Consider the following 26,877-nt stretch of genomic DNA (forward strand, 5'->3'; position numbering starts at 1 on the left):
TGTTGATGGACAACGTTAAGTAGTTAGAGATGTAGTTAAAATACATTGCAGAAGTTAAAGAAGTAGTTTTAACTACCTCAATAACAAACAACGTTGGGCTAGTTGGTAAGCATACGAAATGGTAGAAAGCGCACAAAAACACGGACTAGAAGGAGACGACAACACCAGCGACTACCTCCCCTGGAAAGTAGTTGAACTACTAGTTAAACTACTCCATTGAGGAGTAGTTAGTAGTTATAGTTAAACTACTGTAGAAGTAGTTAGTGGCCATCACTGGTTGCAGTCACTGTTTTGTTGAAGAAGGATCTCAAGGATACCTTCTCATACTTCTTCATGGCTTGTGGACTGACTTCTTAGGAGACATACGTCTGTCAAAGTATGTGAAGAGAACACATGGAAAACATTAAACAGCAGAGCTGGTAGTGAGGTTCAATCTCACCACCTCCAAGCCTGTGGTTTGGATCTACCTGGAGCAACCAGATGCTGAGACTACTCAACCATGCTACTAGTAAATAATAGTTCCAAACTTTAGGGTAACACTTTGTAAATATACCCATTTTGGGTGTGTACCTGTGCATTGAATTCAGGAGGAGGAAGACTTAGCACGTTTACTGTGCGGTTCGTGGTTTCTTATTCATCATTCTAACCTCTAGGCTAACCACACGTTTCTAAGTGATCTGGCTACTAAGTACCCTGGCATGAGGGTCAAGGTCTCCACATATATTTCATGCTGTCGACACCACCACCATTTCCAAAAAAGGAACCACGCATCAGTCTGCTGTGGCACATAATTATTTAGTCACTTTATTCCAAAGTCTGGTGCTTGTTTGCAGAGTTTTGATGACTTCTTGTGTTTGGAAATATCTTTGCGACATGCGGTATCTTCGCTGTGACGTTGCTTACAGCAGAAGGGAGTCACAGCGCCCTTGGTAGGGAAAGTTGACGTTGCGTCTCCCGCGGCAGCTTTGAAATTTTGTTTCACAGCAGCCATATGAGTTGCTCCTAATGATGCTCCCGTGGACCCAGAGTTCACAGTCTAGAAGAATTAAATGTGGGCGATTAAAAAAGTACAAACAGGTTTGTAGTGCATGTCAGAAAGTTCTCTACAGGTTGCTGTGGGGGAAGAATCTTTCTGGACAACCTGAGAGATTAGTAACTTCGTTGGACTCGTGACATAATTATAAAGCTGATAGTGATCACTCCATTAACGAATCTTGAGAAATCCAGTGAGCAGTTACACACGGGTACCACCGGCTGCTCGCGCGCAGAATCATTGTTGTCAAATAATTTACGTCTAGTCAAGTGCACTAAGCGTCTTACTTATAAAGTGCTTATAAACCAACTTTACAACAACAGCAACTTTGTTTTACGATGATGATTGGGGAGTTTCATCCTCAGTGGCGATGAAGCTCCCCATTGTCGCGCAAATACCCAATATGCAACGTCTTATGTGTTTACGGAGCATGATGATTTTGGTATGTGGTTTACCTGAGATGTGCCTTTACAGGTCTTAATACAGTAGGTCCATTCTTTTCAAAAGTTATTTAATACATGCGAGGTCTATGGCGAAAACAATGCGAGAGGGCTGCACGCCTTGAACTACTTCTGGAGGTGCAGGCAAAAAAGAATGGACCTACGGATTGTTATGCCAAATGGGGAACTGGCCTCAGGAGGAGTCGCCTGTTGCCATGGGAACAGACGTGCCCCTTCCCATGGAGTCTCGTGCGCGTCCATTTCATTTATACTACGCAGTATCATCCCCAGCTGGTCTTGGCAGAGAGTGGTAGACGCTCTACAAGCGGGCTAAGGGTCTCAGCGTGTGTCAACTCTCGAATGTGTGATGATATTCACGTGGGACTTTGATAAGTGTGTTCAAAAGATGCCCTTTTAAGAGCGGAAGAATCGTTTCACAGCATTGTGTTAAGTACATGGCAACGCCTTACCGTTATTTGTCCTTACCGCGCTGCACGTCTTGTAGTCGGTGAAGAGTACCGTCCAGTCCCCAAGATTACGGAAATCAGCTAAAGAAGGAAAGTAGTGAATGTAACTAATGAAATCTAGTAGGGTGTACGGCTTCCTCTGCTCTGAGCGAGTTTTCGAACTGGTATGGCAACCAGTTAAGATTTCAAAAGGGGGCATCTTATACCTACGTGTGAGCACACGTACCACGTGAAACAAACCGAAAATAGAAGAGGCCCACTCTTTTCACGATATTTATTTACAGGCAAGGAACAAAACAGCTCCGGGCAAAAAATAATCCGAAACGCGCTTGCGTTTGTTTCTCACCCCGCGACTCTATAAACGTCATTTGTGATTTTAAGCCCAACCCAGTCGCGAACCCCGCAAACGCGAGTATGGACAACTCAGTTCGAGGAGATATTGAATTGCTGCCTCTTTCTTAGCTGTGTAATCAGCAGGATGGGTCTTGATCACTTCAAAACAGCTAGGCTTATTTGGTTTCTTTTTGTGAAGACAAGTAAGCTGCACTGTACTGGTCTGTGGTCACGTTTGCGCGCGCATTACGGTGATCCATTCCTTCTCTGGCAGAAGTATCACTTTTACGAGAAATGGGTTTGTAAGTAAGAAGTAAACTTAACATAAGGTAATGTTTCCCCGAAACGCGACCTGTTTGCCTGCGCTTCCGAGCCAGTGCGTTGTAGGGAGTCCGGCACGGCCGGGCAATCTTGTTTGAATAAACCGTTGCGCACTTCCATATGTTCCAATTATACCAGGGGTTTTCGTCCATTGAAATACACATGGCTTTGCCGGGACCGGAGCGTCAGTTGGAATTAAAGATTTCGAATTAACGGGATTGCACTGTAGTACCGAATTTTTGTTTTCCTCAAAGCAATTTATTTATTTTCTCGTTCAGGGGTACAAAAGTTTGGATCAGTTTGTACAGAAAGAGGTCCCATATAGCTAATGCTAATAGAGGTCCCATATAGCTAGGTGACTAAATAGTGTCTACCAGCAGTTATACTTTTAACCAGGGACTGTTACCGGAAACGAGAAGCGGTTTCTACCCGAATTCCATCAGAGACGAGAATGGAAGCAGATACGAAAATATTTTCGTTACCAATACCGGAAGCAGAATTCAAGAGACAGTAACCCATAACGACGACCTCGCGCACACCAGACTAGACAGTCCAATCCAATCCAATCCAATCCAATCCAATCTGTGTCTATCGTACCGTATAGTCGTGACCGTCGTGTCTCCTGTTTTCGCGTGTTAGATGCAGCGTCTAACACTGGATTGAATGCTCAAGGAAGGCTACCATCTTGCCACCACCGGCACGAGAAGTAATGTCTTTAATCCAGGGGATCAACGCGTACTCCAATGAGCTCCAAGCTTCAAAGCTCTTGGCACTCCTACGTGGACCGGGGGCTTATTCATCCCCAGCTCTTGTTATTTTCTTGTTTTTTTTTTGTTTTTTTTTTGTTTCGGCTATTCTACATAGCAAACTTTGATGGTGGATACTTCGAAGTATGTCCCACCCCAGGATTTTTAAATAGGCTGGCTTTAAATTTGTGACTGGCTCCAATTCTGATGTCTCACAAATCCTCTGTAAATCTTAAATGAAAACCTAATTAATGAATTTTAGGGAACTAGTCATCTAATAGCCATAGCCTCCCGACTAACGTACATCAACTACTAAAAGAAGAAACGAAGCGCTCACTGGTGAATGAAGCCAAACTGCAATTTGTGAGTAGTAGTGTACCATGGTCACCAGTATTGTGTCATTCTGCGCAGTTTCTCAAATACATAAGGCTAACTACCTAACTTTTACAACATTGAATTGAGAGACGAACTGTCGACCGGATGCCTTTGTACGCTACCGCGATCGTGTATTAATGCGGTTTGGTGCGCGTGGGCTCCCAACAAGTGTTATCGCCGTAAACTGGAAGCCGTATTAATTATATGGGCACAACCAAGAACAGCATGATACTGGCGGCTATGAGACACGACTCATAACGACAATCAAATAGCTTCATTCACGTGAAGCACTCTGCCTTTGTTGAAGTATTGATGCATCTTAGTTGGCACACCTAGCGATCTAGGACACCCTGCGTAGGTCGCGCAAAGCTTCAATAACAGAACTGACTTACGTGTTCGGATAGTCATCGTATTTCCTGACGCCCGAGCTGTTGCCTTTAACGATAACCTGGAAGTCGACAGGGCATAGCAAAAGTTTGGGTGTGCAGAGACAACTCAGTAGGATTCGATAGCTTACATTCTGCCTTTTTGTTCATGACCGTATCTAAGAAGAGCACGTTTGTCTCCATAACTCTTATACGGAGTATGCAGGTACGAGCACTCTCTCCTGTTGTTATCTGTTGTTTTGGCGACATAAATTCTCCCTATTTTCATATCTCTGAGACCCTGAAACGGAAGCGCATTATTTACCTCGACTGCACACTACTGTGCGGTCATGATTGAGAACGATATTGTGAAAAAAAAAAAGAAGAACTGCTTTCACTGGAATTGGAATAGAGTCTAGTTCGAGGTATTTAAATTCCAAATGTACAACGACAACAGTTGCCTCGTGCGAGTGGTAAATGGGTATCCCTTCGACATCTATGCCTGCTGACGATAACCTGGATGCCACGAAACACCGGTCGTTAAGAAGTCGCCTGAAAGGGACGGTCGGCTCTGTTCGAGACTTTTTTAAAATGTTAGTGTCATTTTATTGATCGTGCACCACTGACCAGAGTATCGAAAACCTCACGCAAAGTAGTGGCGTAGTTGGACTGTTCTCCGATAGAATGCATGATAAGAACAGGCGACGCAGAGCCATTTATAGGGAGAGTTTGGCCATTCTCTGATCTTTTGCCGCCTCGTGGGTGGAGCCTATTTTGACGTCAGAGTAGTCGTTGCGCCGCCCAAAAAGACTGAATCCAAGCAGAATCCGCTTATCAGCCATCTGATGCGCGCCATATTGATGCTGCCCGTCAGCTTTGTTGTTGCAATGAATGCAATCTACAGGAATAACCGGCTTATGACCCACAGCCGCCTCCGATAAGAGGGGTTTTGTTGCCAAACTGAAAGAGTTCAAGGACGAAGGGCTTTCTAAGGACAATGTACGCACGTGTCTTCCCTCCTTGCACCGTAAACAACGATCAGCATCAATATGGCGTCGGCGACCGGCTGACAACGGGAAAACAATAGAGCACGGCGAGGGAGGTAGCTTAGCCGTGACGTCGCATGACGCGCTTCAAGTTAGGCTCCTCCTAATGGCCAAACTCTCCCTATAAACGGCTCTGAGGCGACGGATGTTGAGAGTGTGCCTGAATTCCCTCTCTGGAAAAACAAGAAAACGTCACTCCCTAAGAACCAATGAGGGCGCGACCTTGAGAAAAGGAATGCCGCGGCCGTGCGGGCGTCTCACAAGTGTTTGGGGGGCGTCTGCAACTTTCTCCTCTGAGCAGGCTCCTGAGCCTCTGTAGCTGCGGAAGCAGCGCTGGCCTTTAAGATCCGTTTAGTAAATATCGTTTTGGGACGAAAAAGTTAGAATGTGTTGACCCTATGCCACACGAAGTGGTATTGGTTTCACAGATGCGTTCCCGGATGGGACCGGCCCTTTGAGGGGACGGTCGCCAGGCCAATAAAGAAGGAAGATTGCAAGCTAGCTCTCTCTTTAGCTATACACAGCTGTTGGACATTAAATCGTTACATTTCGCCGTTTCTCAATAAAACCGTCCCGATGAACATAAAAACGCATGAGACAGCTGATGTTCTGAGGCTGGAACACATATAGAAAGGACAAATACATACAAAGCCTCAAATGCCTAAGAAATTAATGATGAAAGACGGAAGTAACTGAAAAGGTTAGCCAGCTGTAGGACTCGAACCCGCATCCAGAAGATCCAGAAGATGTGGGTTCAAGTCCTACAGCTGGCTAACCTTTTCAGTGACTTCCATCTTTCATAATAAAAACTCAGTTTTGTACGTTAAACACTCACCTTCCATGCATCTGTAGTACCTTCGGTGGGGCATACATACTCTGCGCTTGTGACTCCAGCAAGTAGAAAAGCAACAAAAACAATTGTGGCTTGTTCCATGCTGGTGATTTCTGGCAGGAGCCGTCGCCTTGCAAGTACGGCGTCTCTCTGTCCTTTTATCTGTTTGCGTCGAATGTGCAAAAGATGATTGCTGTTGTTGAACGGCCACCTGCAGTGACGCGGAATTTAAATGGGATGTCGACGAGTCTAATATCCATATATAATCTAATTACGTAATGTTATATTCGTTTGCGCAATAACTTATGGCTTTACGTCGCGCGAGCAAGCTGCGATCATGAGCCACGCCACAGTGTGTCTGTGTGTGGATTAATTTTTTTCCCACCTGACTGTTCTTCAAAGTGCAGTGAAATCCCAACGCATGGGACACCGTGTTTTACATCCCTCGTAGAAGGTGGCGTGTGAAAGCAACTTGTACCCTGCCACCAAGTTTCTGGTGTCGTCCTCCCACTGGCCAAACTCTTCTAATAAAGGGCTCTGCTCGTTAGCCCTAGAGTCACTAAATAGGGGTTCACAGTATCGCATTCTTTTTCCGCGCCGGAGCCGCCGTCCGGTGTCCTCCATTGGGCGGATTGTGTCACGTGGTTTCTCCTTCCAAGAACCCGCCATCCATATTGAGTCCCCTCCATCCAAAACCGGTTTCCTCGGTTGGGAGCTGGCTCGACTGTTCTCCGGCGGAGAAGAGGGAGAGTGGCATCCCATTGCTAGGCGACGGAGCCGAGCTGGACCAAGTTTTTTAATGACGCACCCTGTATACCGGGTGTTTCAGTTAAATCCCCGGGCTAAATAATTCGCGAACCGGTGCACCAATCGGGTAACTTTCTTTTTTACAAGTATCTGTCCAATACCGCCTACAAGATGCGCACCGCGTGAATGAGTGGGAGGCGCTCATTATTTAAATAAAAATTCAAATGAGTTTCGTGAAAAAAAGCTAACTTCGAAAGCAGGGCGCCGTCGGCATTAAAATGGGTACTACCCCCTTTTGGGACCTTCAGTGGACACCTTTTAGAAAAAAATCTGCCACCGAAGCGGGTCATTTGTTGCAGTAATTAATTGGTTTCGGTTTACGTATTTTTGTCGCGGCTGGTCGCGGCGAAGCGCAAAAGGACGTAATTCATCGGTGTAATTCATTGGTGTAAGGACGTAATTCATTGGTGGACATGGGAGTGAAAGAGCGTCCTTTTGCGCTTCACCGCGACCAAAATATGTAAACCGAACCCAATTAAATACTGCAACAAATGACCCGCTTCGGTTGCAGATTTTTCTCTAAAAGGTATCTACTGAAGATCCCAGAAGGGGTAGTACCCATTTTAATGCCGACAGCGCCCTGCTTTAGAAGTTAGCTTTTTTCACGAAACTCATTTGAATTTTTATTTAAATAATGAGCGCCTCCCGCTCATTCACGCGGTGCGCATCTTCTAGGCGGTATTGGACAGATACTTGTAAAAAAAGAAAGTTATTCGATTGGTGCACTGGTTAGCGAATTATTTAGCCCGGGGATTTAACTGAAACACCCGGTATATGTAATATGTATACTTATGCCTATTTGATATTCGACATTCGACAATGACCTATAGGCCCTGAATTTAATTCGACGAATAACTTCGATAAATAGAAAAGTGAGCAACTGCGAACGCTTGATTAGCTTTGCACAAGGTGAGGAGGTATGTCACACACGTGCTGGTAATTATTTGCAGGACACGTGACAAACAAGTAAAAAGGTCAATAATTTAATATGCACGCTTTGGTATTTAGGATTCCAGCAAATCGAATATCGATCGATGAGTTCGATTAGAAGATCGATGAGTTTCGAATGAGTCTACTGCTTGTTGTGTGAGTCGCACCTGACTGTTGATTGCTTTCATTGTCGAACAGCTGTCGAATAGCTCCAACAGGCTTTTTCTACAATGGATTTCATCCACCGGCTTGCGTGCATTTATGCTATTTTATCTGACATTACTTGCTTGAAAATGAAGAAAGAACGCCTCTGCAGAATGACGTTTTTACTCGTTTGGCTGAGTTTTTTTTTTTTCGTGTCTTTTTTCGTAATTGAGTAGAGGTCGAGCGCGCTTATCGTTACAGTGCGTAATAGAAAACATATTTCTGTGAAACACGTTTATTTTGATGTGTCTCCATCAGCTGGTGACCAGATGATTGAGAGGTGTTTCACTTCAATTTAAGATGCACGATTTCTTTATCAAATTACAATGGCCTTCCCGCACGGCTAAAGTATTTTACTCTAGCCTTAAGGTCAGAGCGATTGTGCAAGGTGTATGGCGGAGTAGATAAAGCATGCTATAGGGCTGTTGGAGTGAAGTTCGCACAGCGCCATTTCGGGCCCAAACGGCCACAGATCCCAACAGTAGGTCGTTTCATCAGCGTGTTTTACATGGTGTTTCAAACGGAATGGTGCCAAAGAAGCTACGAAACCTGTAGGAAATCCACAGAAAAAGCGGTGCTTCTTGAAAAGTGCGAACAACTCGAGACTGTGTATTTGAAAGTGCCGCGTCGTCTGCTAAACGACCGCGTGTTGCACAATTTGGGGCGCTGACGTTGCTGCTCACTCGCGCCACCTAGCACAGAGCAACATGTCTATGCTCTTCGTATCCCAAAACCAGCGGCGCCCTCTGAAGTTTCGTTGCATACTTTTCAGGCATATGGCGACACAGTTACTACTGAAGTCAGCCCAGAACGCCTCATAACCACCTCGTCTCGTTGTCCTCTCTCCATCTGTGGATGTCTCTACAGCGCTGATAACCACAATTTCCTCTCGGTTTTTCGCGCGAAACTTGAAAAAAAAAATAAAAATCCTGCGTCAGTGGAATGTCCAGGGGTTAATTGTTTCCGGGGCTCAGCCCCTTCCCCCCACCGAAATCTTACCTTTGATAGTGCACCTGGGAGAGGGAAACGAGGGGGAAATCCTCCTCCCCCACGTGAAGTGACCCTAGAACCCCACCCGAAGTATTCTTCTGGCTACGCTACTGTAACACGGTAGTACAGGTGGTTTCTCTTTTAAACAAGCAGCCCTCTGATAAATTTATAACCAGTATGAAAGATGAAAGTCACTGAAAAGGTTAGCCAGTTGTAGGACTCGAACCCACATCTTCTGGATTGCCTGTATGTTACTGGCCTTGTATGTGATTGGCCCTTCTATGTTGTTCCAGCCTCAGAACATCAGTTCTCTCATAACCAGTATGTTCTGTTGAATTGCCGTTTCATCGGATCCATGCCAAACATATCAAAGTCAAAATATTTATTTGGCCTCGTTAGTCGGCATATTGTTTCGCGGGCGCCTTCCTTTGCGGTTCCCTATTACTTAGGGCAAGTCTGTTGGTAGTGGTGGTGGATTAGACTTCTCTTGGCACACCCTTGGAAGTTGGTGTCGCAGCAACCGTATGAGCTCGATGTGAGGATGGCTTCGTGAACCCATAGTTCACAGGCTGGATTGAGGAAGAAGGAAGATAGAGAAATTGTTAGGCTTTGAAACGGTTGTGGCGGTCACGTGACTTCTCCTAACACTGGTTGTTTACGTCTCGGGCCGACTTTATAGGGGGGGAACTGCGCGGACAAAAAGCGCTCGAAACTTTTGAATGAAAACGATCCGGAATATTTGGCGTGTCTTGATATCGTTCGGTTATTGTGAACTTTGTCTCTCTTTATGCCACATACATAGCATTGAGTGCGTAAGGAATAGCGTTGGTGGTTGTGCGCATGCGCAAAACAATACAAAGAGCTTCGCGCAGTGCTCAGAACCACCATGCTAATAGGGGCCTTCGTTTTCGGGTTAAACCCGATTCTTCACGATAGTTCCCCCCGAACAAGTTTTCAAGAATTCGGGTAAAACCCGATATCTACCCGAAATCCTTGCGGTCCATTAACTTGTCGTTCTCGGTAAATATTCGGAAAAGTGAATCATAATACCAGCAGAAAGAGTTATTTGTGATAACCTATTTGTCCTCATTTTATGATCCCCTCCTGCAGGAGTCAAAGACGAGCTTTTGTGGAGCTCGGGCAAGTGTTTTTGAACACTGCGGTCACTCACTGCCCAAGTTCCGAGCGGAAATATGAAGATTCTTGTTTTCTCGTCCTGGTGTCACAGCAGTGGCTTGATTCGTATGTCTTTCGTTTTACCCGAAAATTCCCCGGTGACATATGAAACAGGGATCATAGCGCCCGATTTCTCCCCGAATTCTCGTGTGCAAATAGCACCCGATTTTTCCCTCCCGAATTTGAAAAATCATAAAACCTGAAAACGAAGAACCCTGCGACGGTACACAAAGGCGAAAGCGTGCAATGCACCAAAAATCAATAGTATTTTTTGCGTCCCTAGGGTCACGGCCAAATATAAAATGTACTCCTCCACTAGCTGATAAGGTTTTGTATTCCTAGATGCTACTATGCGGAAGTCAGAGCGAAAGTTGTCGATGCAGCTAACGGCATCTGTTCCACATAAGATAATCATTAAACTCATCATTAAACCGCTCCGCCTTCTGGATATGCTATGGGCTAATAATATTGTATACACCTTTCCCTTTTCCAATTTACCCCGTGGACAGGCCGTGGTAAATCTTGTTATAATATTTATTTTGCCGCTTTCCTACAATTTCGAAACATTCGCTACATTCGCAGTTTCGTCCTCAGCAAATATGCCTTCTAGAGTTGAGGCTCAAAAAGCAACAATTTTCGGGCGCTCCGTACAGCATCTTCCGAATCTTGAACGTCTAGCATTATTTCATTATAGTGCGAAAGGAACCACGAGAAGTCCTGTACTGTTAAATTGTGACTTCCCAGAAAAAAAAAAAAAAAAAAAAATGTTACCTTGAGTTGGTCCAAAGATCACGGCACAGTTTCCGTAGTCAGCGAAGAGAACTTTTGATGACACTATATGTGTGCGTGTAGAGAGTGAGAGAGAGAGAGAGAAAGAGAGAAGAGGGACAACCATTAATTGATTATGAGAAGCACCACAGACATTTGTTGCATCAAGTGGAGAACCTCATTTTCACAAATTCGACGTTTATCTACACATCACTGGTAACGATTCCGAAAAGTGCGAGCATTGGAATGGACCCGAGTTATGCGCCTGCTCTTAAGGGTTCGGACACTTTCGGGGATGTAGTTCATTACATCATGGACGCATTGTACTGCGCGCCAAAATACCCAGGAAAAAAGAATTATTCTTCTACGTGTCTTACTTAGCGAGATACGAGCCCTCGAACACACTCCCGAGCAGAGCGCAGACGTCACAGAGCTCTGAGTTGCGTCCCTTCCCATTGGCAGCAGTAAACACGTGACTTCTCGTGCGCTGCCTCATTGGCCGCGGCGAGGGATGTGATGTCAGAGCCGCATGAGTTTCGGTAATCGCGGTGCCCATTTTATCCGCTTCTATTACCCTCTTCGCTGTGAAACCTTCAATGCAGGTTCATATCGGGACAAACTGCGCTGTGGATTTTTTGTTGTCAATAGTTAGTTTTAGAGCATTGTACTCTATCGCTTTGCGTGCGTGATAGCGTGGTGGTTCTGCGCACGCGCAATACATGAACAAAGAAGCTTCGCGAGTGTGTGCAGAATCACCACGCTATCCCTTACGTACGAGACTTTTTAGACTGTGAGCCACACGCGCGCGGAGAGAGGCCGCCACACGTACGTTTTAGCGCTGGCGTTTTGGGTCCCGTTATGCTCATGCACCCTATTGCATGCAACTGTCTAACAACAACAATAATAATAATAATAATAATAATAATAACAATAATCCAAAATTTTACATTCCACTACAGTTATGATAATGAGCGACGGTGTGTTGCTTAGTTTTGCCCACTTGCTAACGCGCTTAAATTTCAGCACACCGTGTTCGATTGACTGCGGCGCAGGACGACTTGGCCGAGCTACCTGTGCCACAAATTTGCTGGCGTTCGAACCTCGATCAGTCGGGAGATCAGAAAGCGAATACGTTAGCAACTGACCCACCGATTACACCACAGATTAACCACATATTCAGAACAAATTGACACACAACGGATAATAAACAAGGCCATCCAGAGAGTTGTGTATAGACCTTTCTGGGTACCACAGGACTTGGATCCTTATTGTGAAGGGGCTCATTATTTCATTCCCCGCATCACCACCAGCAATGGGGTAGAGTATCGCCCCCTGGCGATGAAACTCCCCATTCATCATCTCAGAATAAGGTTGTTGTTGTTGTTGATTACTGCCGTGGACTTACAGTAGCCAATGGTAAAGCGATCTCCTTTCGCTGTAACTTTGTCTTCTACACCGAACCTGCAGGTAAATAGATTATTATATAGTCACTAGTGAATAGAAAGGACAAGCAGCGAGTTGGATATCGTACAGCTTGTTCCTGTCGAGCGCTCCAGACACAATGCGGGCATTCTTGAGACCCTCCTTTATCCTGGACGGGTAACCCATGTAAGTACACGGGGCTTCATGACGGGACGTAGACTTGACGAGGAAATATCTCCCCCAGCCGGCACTCTTGATTGTCTGGGAAGGAGAAAAGGAATTCAGAGAAGTAACCGCAATGGTCACGTGCATGGGAAACATATTAGTGCAAATTCGATAAAGAGTAATAACGCAGCCTCTAACGCGAGAGCTACTTTATTTTGATATGATGAATCTCATCAGCTCTCTCAGCAAGCTTTGTAAACCTGTTTTTCCTGCGTTGGTTACCTCGCTCCTGTCATATGAATTCACGCGAGTCGACGTTCAAACCGACGCTCGACGACACTACACTTTCGGTTCCCTCACACGTGAAATTAGCGGAATAGCGAAGACAAGAAATCTATATACGTATATATATATATATATATATATATATATATATATATATTAATGTACTCAGATTAGCAACCTGGCAGCGAAGTGGCACACAGCGGTGAAGCTGTTGGGATTATAGAATAGCTCACTGCAGTGCGGTCAGACTCCAGTGTTGTGCGTCGCTTCGACGTCAGGTGTCGCAACAACGCTATTCGTATTGTTTTTGACTACGGGGTGCGTGACCTTCGTGTTATAACTCTGCACTGTGCTGCTCAACCGCTTTGAACTTAACCGGGATTGAATCGCCTTCAGAGTTTCATATGTACACCACGCAATGTTCTATCTGCACTGAGGAATGCGCTTCTTTCCGAATCACGTCGCCACCTAGCGGTGGCGACAACTACTCTTGCCGACCGCCAAAACGAACCCGCAGCACTTAACCACGAAATCGGTCTTTGCGCTGCGCGCAGGGCTGTCGAAGTGTCGTGCCTACTGAGCATGCGTCGTACTCGGAGAGCTGTTCCGCCTGAATGATCGTGTACGTTAAGCGCCATCTGTCGAGTTCATAGAGAATGTTCCGTGGCGCCTTCAAGGTCACAGGTGCTACGCGGAAACGCAAATTATAAGAGGTCCATTGCTGTGCATGGTATGCTGATATCGAAAGACCTTTGTAGCCGGCTACCCTGCATTTTTTGGTAGAAAGTGATAGGCCATATGACGACGATGCGATATACGTAAGAAGAAATGAGCCGTGAATAGTAAGAATAGGAAAGGCATAACTAACAAACAAGCTGTTCAACGTAGAAAGTCCTATATAGGTACGCTAACGTTGACGTGGAAGCGGTTCTTCGATCGAATACGGTTATATGAAAGCGACCTCCCCAATCATCGTCGTTAAAATGAAGTAGTTGTTGTTCAAAGAGACGACAGCTTACCGTCCACGCGTCCATCTGCGTCGGGCAGGACGAATATGCGCCTATGATATTCCCGCAGATGATGCAGAAAACGAGAAGATAGACGACGGTTTGCTGCTTCATATGGATGACGGTTGTTACTTCCGAAGATAGTGAGTCATACTGATGCTCCTTTCCACCTACTTATACCCCAAAAAGGAATATATATATATATATATACTAGGGAAAGAAAGAGCTCACCCTGACAGGAGGAATCACGTGTTACGTGATTTTCTGACGCCATCCAGTCAAACATTGCCTTCCCGCGTACTGCTGATGAGGCCCAAGAAGACCGAAACAGCTGTCCAGTACTGGCATGGCGACGTTTGACTTACACACACACACACATATATATATATATATTACGAGATCGCAATTGTTGCCTTCACACTTACACCGCGAAATGTATCTTGAGGTTCAGATGCACTCTTTGTTGCGCTAGCTGGTACATTTCATCACATTTGATACAGAAGATACATTTTAGATGTGTCTTGAGGATTAGCTGTTGGCCCAATGCTTTAGCTGAAGTATTAATAACGTTTCGAAATCGGAGCAGCTTAAGCGGACACCCTGCTTCATTCAGGGAGCGTTACTGTCTGCTACAGCTTTCGTTTACATGCATTCAGTCATTGCAGTGCAATAGTTGTGATAGACCATTGTGCTCGAATCCCTAGGTACGTCGTGAAGTACGCATACAGGTGACATTTCAGTTACTAGCAGTTCGCCCTTGGGTCGGGTGTACGCAACGCCGGACGCGGTTCGTTGTGTAAGCAGAGAATAAGCTGTACTGGCTGCCCGTCATTTTTTTTTTTTTTTTAGAATACTATTGGCCCAAGAAGCTGTTAACAAACAAACAACAAAGAAAACAAAATAAACGATACATAGCATGCTTTTAAATACGGAGCAAAAATACGATACGCAGGTAAATGTATGAATTAAGAGCAACTATTTGAACAGAGAGGAGATGTGATCAAGAAATGCATCTAAATTAGTTGAACGTACAACACTGTTAGGGAGGAATCTCCATTGAGTTGTCATATATATGGGGGGGAAATGAATGCATCTGTACTTACCAGTTCGCCACGTCTCCATTTTAATAGTTTTATGACGTCTAATACGTGATTCTCTTAAGCTGGAGAATGTAACGTATTCGTTTGGATCAATGACTAAGTGAGCGTTGATTATTAGCCAGAAAATTTTAAACTTCTGCAACACATGCGAATGTATCGTTGTACGGTAGACGAGACAATAAACCTCTACCGGAGAAACGTCATCATGACGTTGGTAGACAGACCGAAACCGAAACAGATCGGAAGGGGAGAGCGCGTCCCTTTCAGGGACCATCGTAATCCCCCTCAGGACGGTGGCTTTCGGGCGCGACCTTGTTCGCCACTAGCTTTGAACGTAGTTCAACTCTACCAAACTCGTGGCGCTGTCGAACACTATGACGTCATCTGTTTACAAACAGGTAGAGGTCTATTGAACGTATATAGGACGAGCACAACACACGCCCCACAACGCCCATGCTTCAGCTGAATGATGGCAGGTTGAAGAAAGTCCATCAACAGTGGGATTCGAACCAACATCTTCTAATTGCCGATCAGAGATGCTACCAATTGACCATGCTGTAGCTGACCCTCTCTTCAACGTACCAAGACACGCTAGCAAACCACGGGGACACGCACTCACCTTCATCTTCACCTTCACCACATTTTCTCTTACATCGTTGCCAGTCACTGGTGACGAAGTGACGTGCGGTTGCAAGTGACTGCGGCAACAACGTTAGGGAGAATGCGTTGAGTATTTCCTAGCGTATATAGCGTGGTACGTTGAAGAGGGAGGGAGGGATATGTTTACTTTAACTCCTCTTCCAGTCAATGATTGCGGGCTCTCTTCAGTGTCGAAGTCTTGAGGCCAACGATATTTTCAGGAAAAAAAAAACAGGGTCGCGTGGACATAATTTCAGATTCCACGCCAAACATGACCAGAGAACGGAACACATGCAGCCAGCTTAAGCAAAGAGCAACCTTATGATAACTCGTATAATGATAAACCCGAGCCTCCACTTGGCGAGGGAACTATGATCACGAGCGACACTACAGCGCAGGGATTAATTTCATCCAACCAAGGGATCTTCAACGAGTCCTGAAACCCCAGCAGAGAAACAGAACAGTCAAGGGACATCGTATACCGACTGCGAGAAGATCATCGAGGGATTCAGGAATGAACGCAATGCCTGCACGTCGGTGTTAGGTGTGTCACCCACGATGTAAACTATCGCGTTATTGTAATAATTGTTCATTAAAAAAAAATCTTATCCCGTTATAGGTATACAGTCAGATATACACGCATACCCGTCCCGTACAGGTATACAGGTATACAGAAGCCCAAACTTCGGCGCCAGGACAGTCAGAAAGTAGCGAAATCTGGCAACTTTAATTCTACACTCTGGGGCACTTTAAAGGGGTTGAACAATTATCTGAAAGCACTCGGTCGAAGGCACTTAATGCGTGTGCAGGGCGTGTTGCCATTTGGAATTCGCCTTGGAAGAAGCAGCAAATTACCATGGGAAACAGACGCGCCTGGTACGTTTCCATGGGGAAGCGCGCGTTCGGTTTCTGTAATAATGCGTAACATGCTATCGAGGACTGCGGGAGAGGGCGATGGAGGCCTTCTCGCAGAAGTAGATTTTCGTCGCGACAACTTCGGCACGTGGCGTCCCATCGCCGCCGCCATTGGCACCTTTAGAGGACAGAGCACTACATTTCCTAACGCATTTTGTCAGAAAGCTAGAAGGTCGTATTTGAACTCTTTTAATGTGTGTTAGAGGTCGTCTACTTACATGTTCTTTCGCGAAGCCTGTGCTTTGTTATTCGAAACATGTAAGTCGAAGCTCGCACGCGGAGACAACAACATCTGATTTCTAGTGCCATTCATTTCGACGTCGTGTGATCTGTAGGCGAGCTATAATGATGATAAAGAATATGTCTAAGCGCTGCTGTCGTTCCGTTTGAGGAACCGATACCGTTCCTTTCCTTATTAGTCGCGTCATCGTTTCGTCTGTTCAGAAACATTGGCATTGGCTCTCCAGTGGCTTGTCGAAATATTTATTGACACCGGTGCTCCAGAAATCGTTTCGCACCCTGCAGGTTCCTTCCGCTGCAGTGCCCTAATAATAAGGACAGGTTGTTTGGTAGTAGTGGTGGATAGTACTCCTTCGGGCGCATTCTTGAAACTTTGTATCGCAGCAGCCATAGGAGTTTGTTTTAATGATATCCTCGTGGACCCATAGCTCACAATCTGGACATATGGAAAGACAAGGAAGGAATCTTTAGATTATTTATATATACGCAACCGATACATTAGTTTGACCCGACGAAAGAAATATTCACCTCTCGTTGGTGTAGAAACCACGTTACACTTTCCGTAGTCAGAGAAGAGAACTGTCGAGGTCGCTATAGTGTGGAAAAGATAGACAACTGTTAAATGATGTTGAATTAGAAGAAAAAGGTCTGGTCGCTACTTTTGAGGCATCATACAACGATGGTTTGCACAGGGACAATCTGCATGCTGTACAAGCTGTTTTCAAAGTGCGTGAAACCGTTGCGAAAACGTTAGTGTCGAAACTCTGAGAACCGGTCCAAAGTATCCCTAAACAGCAGTGCACTTACCTCCATTTATTGTGTACTCATTTCCACTCGCTGTCACGCCGTCCTCGATCACCCAGAACCTGCGTGTCAATAGATCGTTATACAGAGGTGATTATCGACGAGTTCGGTATCTTACAGCTTCTGCCTGTTTGTTTCGATTGCTCCAGTGAAAAGAGTGGTTTGTTGTCGGGCGTTGTCCATCTTTGTGGGATAGCCCATGAAAGTACAGTCGAGCTCGTTGTCATAAGTAGACTTCGCCATGAAATACTTCCCATAGCCAGGCTTCGTGATTGCCTGCAAAAAAAAAAGAGCAAGGGGGTCAGCTTAACTATAACAATTTGGCAGGTATGATTCCAACGTGGCGACCGAAACAGAGTCGACGTTGCGGCTTGTCTGTGTTGTGGTCTCGTCGTTTCTGTTTCGGTCGGTGCATTGCAGTATAGTATAAACGGTGATAGTCCTGGCTGGTTTTTCGGTTATTAGTAACGCGGATGTATACCCTGCATCGAAGCGTCCGTACCCCGAAATGTCCTATAGACCAATAAACAGAACTAGTGTTTGAATAAAACTTGATTTCTTTATTATTATTTCCGTGTTAGCGCCGCGAAGCAGCGGTGGCCATGAGCGCCGTACAGAAGTGGACAGATGTAGAGAGGACAGCAGGAAAGAGTGGGGGACAGGGGAGGGGTTAGTGTGCGTCCTGGGCCGACTTCAGGGGGAGCTGTGCCGATATTCGTCTGGAAAGTCTTCTGAAAACTCAGGGAAAATCTCAGACAGCACAGCCGATGACAGGATTCGAACCCGTGTCACCTCCCAGTCTCGGCGCGCGGAAAGCGATCATCCTAACCACTATGACACGGGAGCTGGTTTTGAACGCTACTCAGCCGTGAGTTGGACGCGCGGCCTGGTGGTGATGAAACGGCTTGCCGTAGTTGGCCACGCTCAGGGTCGCAACTACGTCACCACTGTCGCGGGGGGATCGTGTGTGTCCTGGGCCCACTTCACCGGGAGCTGTGCCGGCATTTGTCTTAAAGCGTCTGAGGAAAACCCAGGGAAAACACCCAGTCAGAACAGCCGGCGCCCGGATTCGAAACCGGGGTCACCTCCAAGTCACTGAAGGTCCCAGTGAACGCAAGGCCTGCGCTTCGCCACTTTACCTTGGTTGTTACAGTGGAGCGATGCCTACTCAGCATACTGCGTTACGGTGTTCCTGCACTATTCGTTGCTTGAATCGGTTCGCCCTCTGGTTACGTCGGCGTCCATTAGCCGATACATCGCGGAAGAAGACGACGCCTAACGTTTCGCGCGCATGGCGCTGCTGTTTCGCATCGGGCCGCTCGGCAGTTTTCTCCTGCGAGCTTCTTCATTCGTCGCAAAGCCCATGACGGCGCACAACAAGCCCGGGTCGAGCCGAGGCTCCAGTCGTGCCACCTCGCGACAGGTTTCGCCCGCCGTCTGGACGCCTTCCACAAGTAGAGGTTCTCGCGGCAAAAAGGTACCGTAGACCGCGATCACCCGGACTGCATCAGAGATCGTGATCTCTTTATGTCTCGTCCTTCCGGCTTTTCGACAGACGAAGACGAACCAACGGCCCAAGGAAAAACAGCTAGGAACAAAGAAAGAGAGGCATTGTAGCCGTCGTTGTTGTGTGGCTGCCACCCATATCCTGAAGGGATTACGATTGAAGGAACACATAGAAAGAATGTAGATTCCAGAAGCTGTCGAGACCTTCCTTATCGGTGAATGCGGCTCTGATGAGTGCATTAGCACCTCATCGCTATATACCCCTCCTTCAGGAGGATGCCGATTACATCAGAGCTGGTAAACGCCATCTAGCACCTATAGCATGGCAGCATTGCTTTCCAGAACAAAAACTCAGTTGGGAGTTCAGGGTCGTCCTCGTTCCTTTCTCTTGTCTTGTCGCTGTTTTTCCTTGCGTTGCGGAAACCATGCTTTTCGACAGACGTTCCAGCTGGATGTCGGTGTTCAGTTCCCAAAGCCCTGTCTCCCTTTTTTCTCTGCTGCGCCCTCTATACAGAGTTGCTTCGCGGCGCCAACCGGTCAAGGACAATGGGACAGACGGTACAACTTGCCACTTACAAGCCATCTATTCTAAACAAGGACCAATCTGTACTTGAAGGTGACGTCGTCATCTTACGAGGCTTTACAGCGTACGGAGATACTCACCCGCCATGCACCCTTCTCCGTCGGGCAAGAAGGGTATGCGGCGGAACAGTACATGCAAAGGACGAGCACTATTTCTCGCAACATGCTATGGTTTCACTTGTTCTTCCTCGCAACGAGTGCGGTCGTCTGCGCGCGAATGTGCCCAAAATACAAAAGGGAGGTATGATCAGGGAGCACAATAGTCTATTACAGTTTCAGTTGAAAGTTATGGAATCAAAATTTCATATAAATGTCGCTCTAACATAACGTTACTATACAGTAGTAGGTCATGTTTACCACACAGCTGTGGTAGACCTTCTTTATGCTCGCGAAGGTGATTAGCCATGCTCTGCACCTGCGAAGCATCATATTGCGTGTACGAACCGACACCGCGTCGATATCTCGATTTCTATGTATATTTCAAGTTCGCGCTGCTAGTTATATTTGTATCTAACCGAGGCGATTCGCCAAGTAGTAGTAGTGCTTCCACGGATAATTTTGTTCGTTTCCCGTCATATGCGCAACCACGAGATGCCAGCTAACAGATGTCCATGAACGGAGGACAGCTTTTTAAAGGATAGTATCTGTCCTGGGCTGGCTTCTGGACGAACTGCGCCGACACCCATCTGAAAAATTCGCTCGAAAATCCAGCGGGAGTATGCAGCAAAACGAGTGGTGATGTTCCATCGCAGTAACTCAAGAGCTATAGCACGACCTCCGACGCCAGCCCCTGTAAATGGAGAGAATGGAAACAAACAAATGTAACATATTACGTCTGTTACCGGCAAGGTTTAGTTCCCGTACAGGCATCCAGCGGTCAAACCCGGTGTGAAAGAAAATCGGGCAAGATACAGGTTGGTGTTTGCGAGGAAGACGCGATCAACGCGCTCGCAAACGCCTGCGAGCGTTTGCGATGTGTTCTAACCACAGATAAGGCTTCCGGCATCCATTACGTGCACACGGGCCACGTATAGCCGTTATCACAGCAAGCTCCGCCTTCTTCATATCGTACCTATCGTACGATCCTCTTCTCAGTGCCCCGAACAGGAATCTTGTCTCTGCGCGCAAGTCCACTGCACATTCCTCAAGCGTGTTCCTTCTCACAGTTCGTAGCCCTCATTAGGCGTTCTGAGAGAAAGTCAGTGTCCTCGAATATGAACACATATCCTATGTGGTTGCTCTGAAGGGAGAAGTTTGTGTGAGCCGCATGCCAAATGTGGTCGTCCCCTTCATATGCAGGAACGGAAACTTACCAAGCAAAAAAGAAAAAAAAAAAGAGCTTTGAGACACTTGAGGTGACTGTGCTAGGTGATTTTTCTTTTCTTTTTTTGTCACTGCTTGCAATCTGGTGGATATTTTTACCCGTTTTCTTTTTCAATCTGCAGTTGGTCACTTGTGCGCCAGGTGATCCCAACGTTGCGCGCCGTTCGAAACCGGCCGAGGATGCCAGCAACTCGGTGACAGGGAGCAATAGATTTCTCCCTGTTTGTAAACAAATGACGTCATAGTGTTCGACAGCGCCACCAATTTGGTAGAGTTGAACTACGCTCGAAGCTAGGGAATAACAGGGTCGAAAGCCACGGTCTTGAGGGGATTACGATGGTCCCTGAAAGGGATGCGACCTTCCGTACTACTTTTCTTTCAGTAAGAGGCAGCGAGCCAAGTGCCCATTCGTGGACCCCAGCCCTCCCCTTCCGATTTGTATCGGTTTCAGTCTGTCTACAAACGTCATGATGACGTTTCTGAGATAGAGGTATATATATTTGTGTGGACAAAACTAATGAACTTTGAACCACCGGTGTGGCATCCCTCATGATCACAGTTGTCCCGACATGTAAAGCTAGGAATTAGTAATTGTTTGTTTTTCTGGAATGAAAGGAAGGACCTTGAATCATCATTCAGCTTCCTTGGAGTTGCACAACCATTGCTGAAGGCCAACCATTGTACAGAGTGATGCCTTTATCACTCTTCATTTGTGGAAATCGCGGGTCGCACGCCTCCCGTTTTCAACGAATCAGGAGAGAGGAACGATGTTATTCGGAATGATGGTTGGCTAGCTGCATGCTATGCGATGAAGTTCCGTTCAAAGACTAGTCTTCGCTTGAATGTTACGATCAACCCGCAACTGGTCTACCGAAGCCGGTGCGCAGTAAATATCTGCCACTATCTGGTCATAGATATCTGTGGTTAGTGATATAGAAACGTTTCATAATAAGTCATCACAGTTGTTTACTGACAGAACCAAGAAATATAACCCAAGTGTACTTTTGCCTTCGCAGAGCAACGGCGGAACAGGTGTTACGGACGACGCGTCTCATGTGCGCATCCGCATGCGTGCTGACGACCAAGGACGTTTCGGCTTCAATGTGAAAGGTGGTGCCGACCAGCGACTGCCCATCCTTGTGTCTCGAGTGGTGCCCAACACACCCGCCGACACATGCGTGCCTCGACTCAACGAAGGGGACCAACTCCTCCTCATCGACGGCAAAGACGTCTCAGGACTATCGCACGAACAGGTACGCTCTCGTGGCTCTAGGGCGAGACTAGGAGGTGATACCAGCTTCAAATTCCGCCAAACGTAGATAAATGTCGGCACATTTCCTGCGAAGGCGGCCGCAAATGTAAACCGAGCCGGCATTAGCCGCATGGACAGGCACCCGTATAGCCACAGGCCTTCTCTGTGTTGAAATCGTCTGTGTCGATTGGCTGTAACTGACGATATCGCCACTCCATGTGATCATGTAACGAACGCGGTAGAGACGGTGGCATCGAGCAGGCCTTCTTTAGACCAGAAGGCGTTGGTTTCAAGTGGCTATATCACGTGACTACTTTTTACAAATCCTGGAGACTTCTTGCTGGTGGCGATCGCGTTACTTTCATTATAGCTAGTGGCTTCAAGATAGACTATTTCTCGATTGGCCACTTGGATCCCCAGTTTGGATGCCAGTTACACCGGCTTGCTTCTAATTACAGAATAAAGGTTCTCTTTGATGTTTTGCGGATTATGAGCCCCACTATAACCCCTCTCTTTTGTGTTGGACTCCCCGCATTTCCACCTTTGATCGCTCCTCAAGCCTACCACCCCATGCAGCCAAAAGACATAAATTATTGCATACAAGCGTCGCGAGACAGTTAGGCCTAAATCTACTAGAGTCACGCGCGACGAACTTTGTGATATCGCTGAGCAAGCGATCAGGTGAATCACCTGCGCCACATTGATTTTGGCGATCGATTCCGTTTCCAAGTGGTAGACTGCAGCGCCATCCGCGACGCCCACTCTGCGATAACAGCGCCACCGCTGTCGTCTGCTTTCGCGTCGCAATCGCTCAATTGCCGCCTGCTTTGTTTTGCCTTTTCCTCACTGCCGTAATTACGTTCCATTGAGTGAATTCAGCGATTTTTATAGACATTGAAGGCAGCGAAATGCCCTGGAAAGGAAAAGGAGGGGGTCTTTTTGTGGCGTCTTCCGCTGTAGTTGTTGACAAGCTCAGCACCTCTGCTGAGCGCGATTACGCTGGATTTCGCAAGATTTGTGACACTTCACCATGGAGTGTTGCGCTTTAATGGAGTGCGGGGACAGAAAACGCGAAGCTCTCGCGACGGGGACCATACGGGGTTCGACGTGAGAGGTTTAGCCTCCGCCGCCGCCAAATGCTGGGTCTCCGTCCCCGAATGGTCGGCGGACTGCGGGAGGCTCGCTCCGCGGTGGCCAACTGCTGTGTTCCTCGTTGGCTGTGTTTACTCCTTCTGCGGCTGAGACCACCTGTCTTCTGGTTCTCGCAGGTCGTCAAGCTTATCCGGACGCCGAAGGATAATGGGGAGCTGGTGCTTACTGTCAGGCCACAGGGTAAGTTCCTTTTTTGATTTGTCGACATGTAACCAGTGTTTTTCGTCGTGGTGAGAGAGAGAGGTATACTGCAAGCATGTGCGCTCTTGGCTAGCGATCTCCAGCTGTTGACTCTTGAGCTACTGCGGGTCACGCAGAGGTCTTCTCTTGTAATGGATACATTCCAAAGAGTATGTGTGTGCTGGCAAATAAATTAGTGTCGTTGCCATCAGATACCTTGAAGGAAGGCGCCCTCCACTGTGTGTATCATTTGCGACTCCTGTAGGGTGACCTGTTCCAGCTGGATGCGAGTGAATGCAAAGCGTAGGAGCGTACCTCCTCTTCGGCCCAATCGGCTTATACTCGTTGGCGGGAAAAAGATGGCGCCATTTCCTTTCCTTCTTTCTTTTTTCACTGCCTTCTTTTCTGCGCTGTCTATAACGTGCTTTTTTTTTTCGTGCGTGTGTGTCTCTGTGTGTTTTTCCCTCAGACCAAACTGTACATTCTAACTGTCTTGAAAAGTTTGTGCTCACTTCACCTGCGTATAAGCCAATAAAACACCCGCGAACACTTTCTATATAGTTGTGTTTTCGGCTGCTCGAAGATCTGTCCTTCCCCAGAATCTAAACACAGCAGCGACAGCTGAATGTGTTTTGTTTTCTTCTAGTGTAGTTTTCTATATGTCATCGTTTTTGTGGAAGACATCATTGCAATGAACAATTTTATAGAGCAAACAAAGAAAAGCGTAGAATAATAATGTCGCTTACGCAGCGAATACGGTCGAGGCGACCGACTTTAACGTCCGTATACAGTCGCCTCACCGTCATTTACCTAAAGTCTGGCCTGCCTTGGTGATTCCTCTGCTATGAAATGCGAGCCGGCAGGTTCCCTCGTTATTATGACCATGGTCGTTCCCGAAAATTTTAGAACGATAAAAAGGACTGCCAGGTACACAAAACACAGGAGTAAAAACCGGGACTGGTGTACTTGGGGGAAAAAGGGAAAAAAGGGGGGAATTATACTTGTTGTCAAGTATAGTTCCCCCTTTATTTCCCTTTTCCCCCAAGTACACCAGTCCCCGATTTTTACTCCCGAAAATTTTGGTCATAACGCGGAATTGTCATGTTAACGGGGGGATTTGCAGAGGTTTCACCCCAGGAGTATGGTCGTAAAGCGCGTATGTCAGATTATCGGGGGTCGTATTAACGAGGTTTCACTGTATATATATACATATATATATAAAACGCGGGGATATATGGGGATACATGCTGGAAGAAAGGGGTTCGGGCGACCGCGAAATTAAATAGGTACTAAGAAAATCTGAGGCTGACAAAGATGATGTAGAAAGTAGGAAAAGGGGGAGTTATTTATTTACGGGTGAAAAGTTAAGGGGGAAGTCAACGTTGCGGCAGAAGCTCCGCCTTCGTCAGGACTGACGGAGTCCTGACGAATATGCCAGCCAAGTAACCAAGTCTTCAGAAGGCACACGGCTTGTTTTAAGGTGCCTTTTCTTTTTCATTGCCTTGCAAAACTGAGCTGCAGAGGACAGATGTTCTGCATGAAGATAGCAGTCGCAAGAGCGGATGTTAGGTACGCGGTCACGAAAGAAAGAAGCGTGTCTAGCCTTTTCTGTGGTATAGAGGTTACGGTTCATACTTTAGAGGACATAAATTTGTGGACCTCCGAGTACTGTGTTCAGCGGGGATACTCGAGTTATCGAGAAACGAAACGTAATATTGATAAACTCGTCAGGTCATTTGGTTATAAACTAGAGAATCGGCTTTATTTGATTAAACCTCCATTGCAGTAAGTGAAAGTTAACTGCGCCGTTGGACGACGGTTGGCGCAGTCGCGCGCCGCCGTCTCGCCACGTTTCGCTTCGTACTGCCGAACTATAAACTGAACGACGGCCGCTGGCATAGCGCGGCGGCGCGCCGCGCGCGGTTCCGCCCAGTTCCGTCGGGCTGTAAACCAGCCTTCAACCCTCGCCAACGGGACATGGGGAAAATTCGATATATACGCCAATTCGATAAAAGCGCAAGTACCATGAAAGCAGTGACGGCGTTCTCGGGAACACCGCGGACGTTCTGCCGCGGCTGCCAGTACACTTTCGAATATGCTGGTACGCATGCATTTCGGCGGGAACAGCGCGAAACTTCGTACGTATGCATCATTCGAAAAAAAGGCGATTTCGTTATAACGAGGGTTTAGTGTATTTTCTTCGTGCACGGAGTGCCGCGTCTGACTGCTCGCCAGCGGCCACTGTAAGCCATCGTAATAAAGATGCACTCATGTGTTTCAGTGTACGTGGGTGATGAAGCAGAGGAGCCCGACTTCCAGTACATCCCAGATTCGTCGGCGGTGTCCACGAAGGGCCCTCGTTCTGGGGCCCTGGGAGAGTCCATGCTCCTGTTGGCTGAAGGTCTTGAAAGTGGCGCCACCATCGCGCAGTTCGAGGTAGGCGTATGTCTACCAGCAGCATGGCGAAGTTGCTGCTGGTAACCTTAAAGGGGTCGTGATGCCCCATGTTGTGCTGGATAGACATAAAAGTCAGCTATTTGCATCGCATTCTAAGCTTTACAACAAAAGGGGTGATAGACGCATGAGTGGAGGGACCAATGAGGTCGCTCCACGAGCAGTCAGGGAGAGAGGGAAACTGGAGAGCTGCACAGACAGCTGGCTTACTACCCAAGGCATTAGAAACAAAGTGTGAAGAAGTGCTGGGGTTGCTTTTAGCATGGAGGTCATTTTGCATCCTTCCTGCTATTTTCTGTGCTACCTCTCACCTACCCTTTCTTATGTGCAGCAATTGTACAGAAAAAAGCCTGACACTACCATGAAGGCTGCCAGGTTGCCTGCAAACCTTAATAAGAACAGATACAGGGACATCTCCCCATGTGAGTTCCGTATTCAGCTTCCTTCCTGTTGTGTTTGGGCCACATCCGTTGATGCAGTTCTTCTGTTTGCTCCCTAGATGATGTAACACGAGTGGTCCTAACAGAGGGTTCGTCCGGGGATTATATTAATGCCAGTTTTGTAAATGTGAGTATCATCAACTGAAAGTGACATTCGTGGCTGTGGCTCGCCTCACAACCTGGTGTCATATTTATTTTGCAGATGAACATCCCAACGTCGGGCATTGTAAATAGATATATTGCGACACAGGGACCTCTACCCAATACCACTGTAGACTTTTGGGAGGTACGCTCAGCCCCATTTTTATCTTTTTTTATGTTCGTTCTTCTGTTCTAACAAGATATTGCATGTAGTACGTCTTTGAGGATACCACTTTATCAGTACAGACAATTCCGACATATAGCGTGCTTCTTGGATAGCTCAGGTCAGGTGCAGTTTGGAAAAAGTATCTAAGTGTTTTGTCTAGCGTATGTGACAGCAGCATATCGCCATGTAGCGATGAGAAGCAGGTGTCGGCACGATCAAGTCGTATTGCATAGTGCCTGTAATACGGCGGATGGGCAAGCCTCACGAAATG

The 26,877-nt window shown here is 46.8% G+C and overlaps 3 protein-coding genes across 9 annotated transcripts in view; 1 reads left to right on the forward strand and 2 right to left on the reverse strand.

Moving 5' to 3' along the window:
* Nucleotides 1–26,877, forward strand: part of LOC135367305 (tyrosine-protein phosphatase non-receptor type 4-like) — a 128,564-nt gene that overhangs the window by 94,941 nt on the left and 6,746 nt on the right. For all 4 annotated transcript variants that reach the window (XM_064600510.1, XM_064600513.1, XM_064600512.1 and 1 more), the window contains 6 exons: nt 21,838–22,074; nt 23,342–23,405; nt 25,687–25,841; nt 26,191–26,281; nt 26,359–26,426; nt 26,502–26,585. In XM_064600510.1, the coding sequence (XP_064456580.1) occupies nt 21,838–22,074; nt 23,342–23,405; nt 25,687–25,841; nt 26,191–26,281; nt 26,359–26,426; nt 26,502–26,585 (699 nt within the window). The remainder of the gene's footprint in view (nt 1–21,837; nt 22,075–23,341; nt 23,406–25,686; nt 25,842–26,190; nt 26,282–26,358; nt 26,427–26,501; nt 26,586–26,877) is intronic.
* LOC135367309 (allergen Arg r 1-like) lies at nt 780–6,147 on the reverse strand. Its single transcript, XM_064600519.1, has 5 exons — nt 5,962–6,147; nt 4,233–4,381; nt 4,108–4,163; nt 1,944–2,021; nt 780–1,036 (listed from the first exon to the last, which is right to left on the reverse strand). Exons 1-5 carry the CDS (start codon nt 6,058–6,060, stop codon nt 900–902), a joined length of 519 nt encoding a protein of 172 aa, XP_064456589.1. The 5' UTR covers nt 6,061–6,147; the 3' UTR covers nt 780–899.
* LOC135367306 (allergen Arg r 1-like) lies at nt 9,257–17,880 on the reverse strand. 4 transcript variants are annotated; one of them, XM_064600517.1, is made up of 6 exons: nt 17,722–17,880; nt 13,725–13,882; nt 12,365–12,516; nt 12,239–12,294; nt 10,837–10,899; nt 9,257–9,458 (listed from the first exon to the last, which is right to left on the reverse strand). In XM_064600517.1, exons 2-6 carry the CDS (start codon nt 13,824–13,826, stop codon nt 9,331–9,333), a joined length of 501 nt encoding a protein of 166 aa, XP_064456587.1. In that variant the 5' UTR covers nt 13,827–13,882; nt 17,722–17,880; the 3' UTR covers nt 9,257–9,330. The 4 variants fall into 4 exon arrangements, with proteins under 4 accessions (XP_064456587.1, XP_064456584.1, XP_064456586.1 ...); XM_064600514.1 differs by lacking the exon at nt 17,722–17,880 and adding an exon at nt 13,944–14,047 and having other exon boundaries at nt 13,725–13,885; XM_064600516.1 differs by lacking the exon at nt 17,722–17,880 and adding an exon at nt 13,944–14,043 and having other exon boundaries at nt 13,725–13,846.

Source organism: Ornithodoros turicata, chromosome 8, assembly GCF_037126465.1.
Source record: "Ornithodoros turicata isolate Travis chromosome 8, ASM3712646v1, whole genome shotgun sequence".
Taxonomy (NCBI): Eukaryota; Metazoa; Arthropoda; class Arachnida; order Ixodida; family Argasidae; genus Ornithodoros; species Ornithodoros turicata.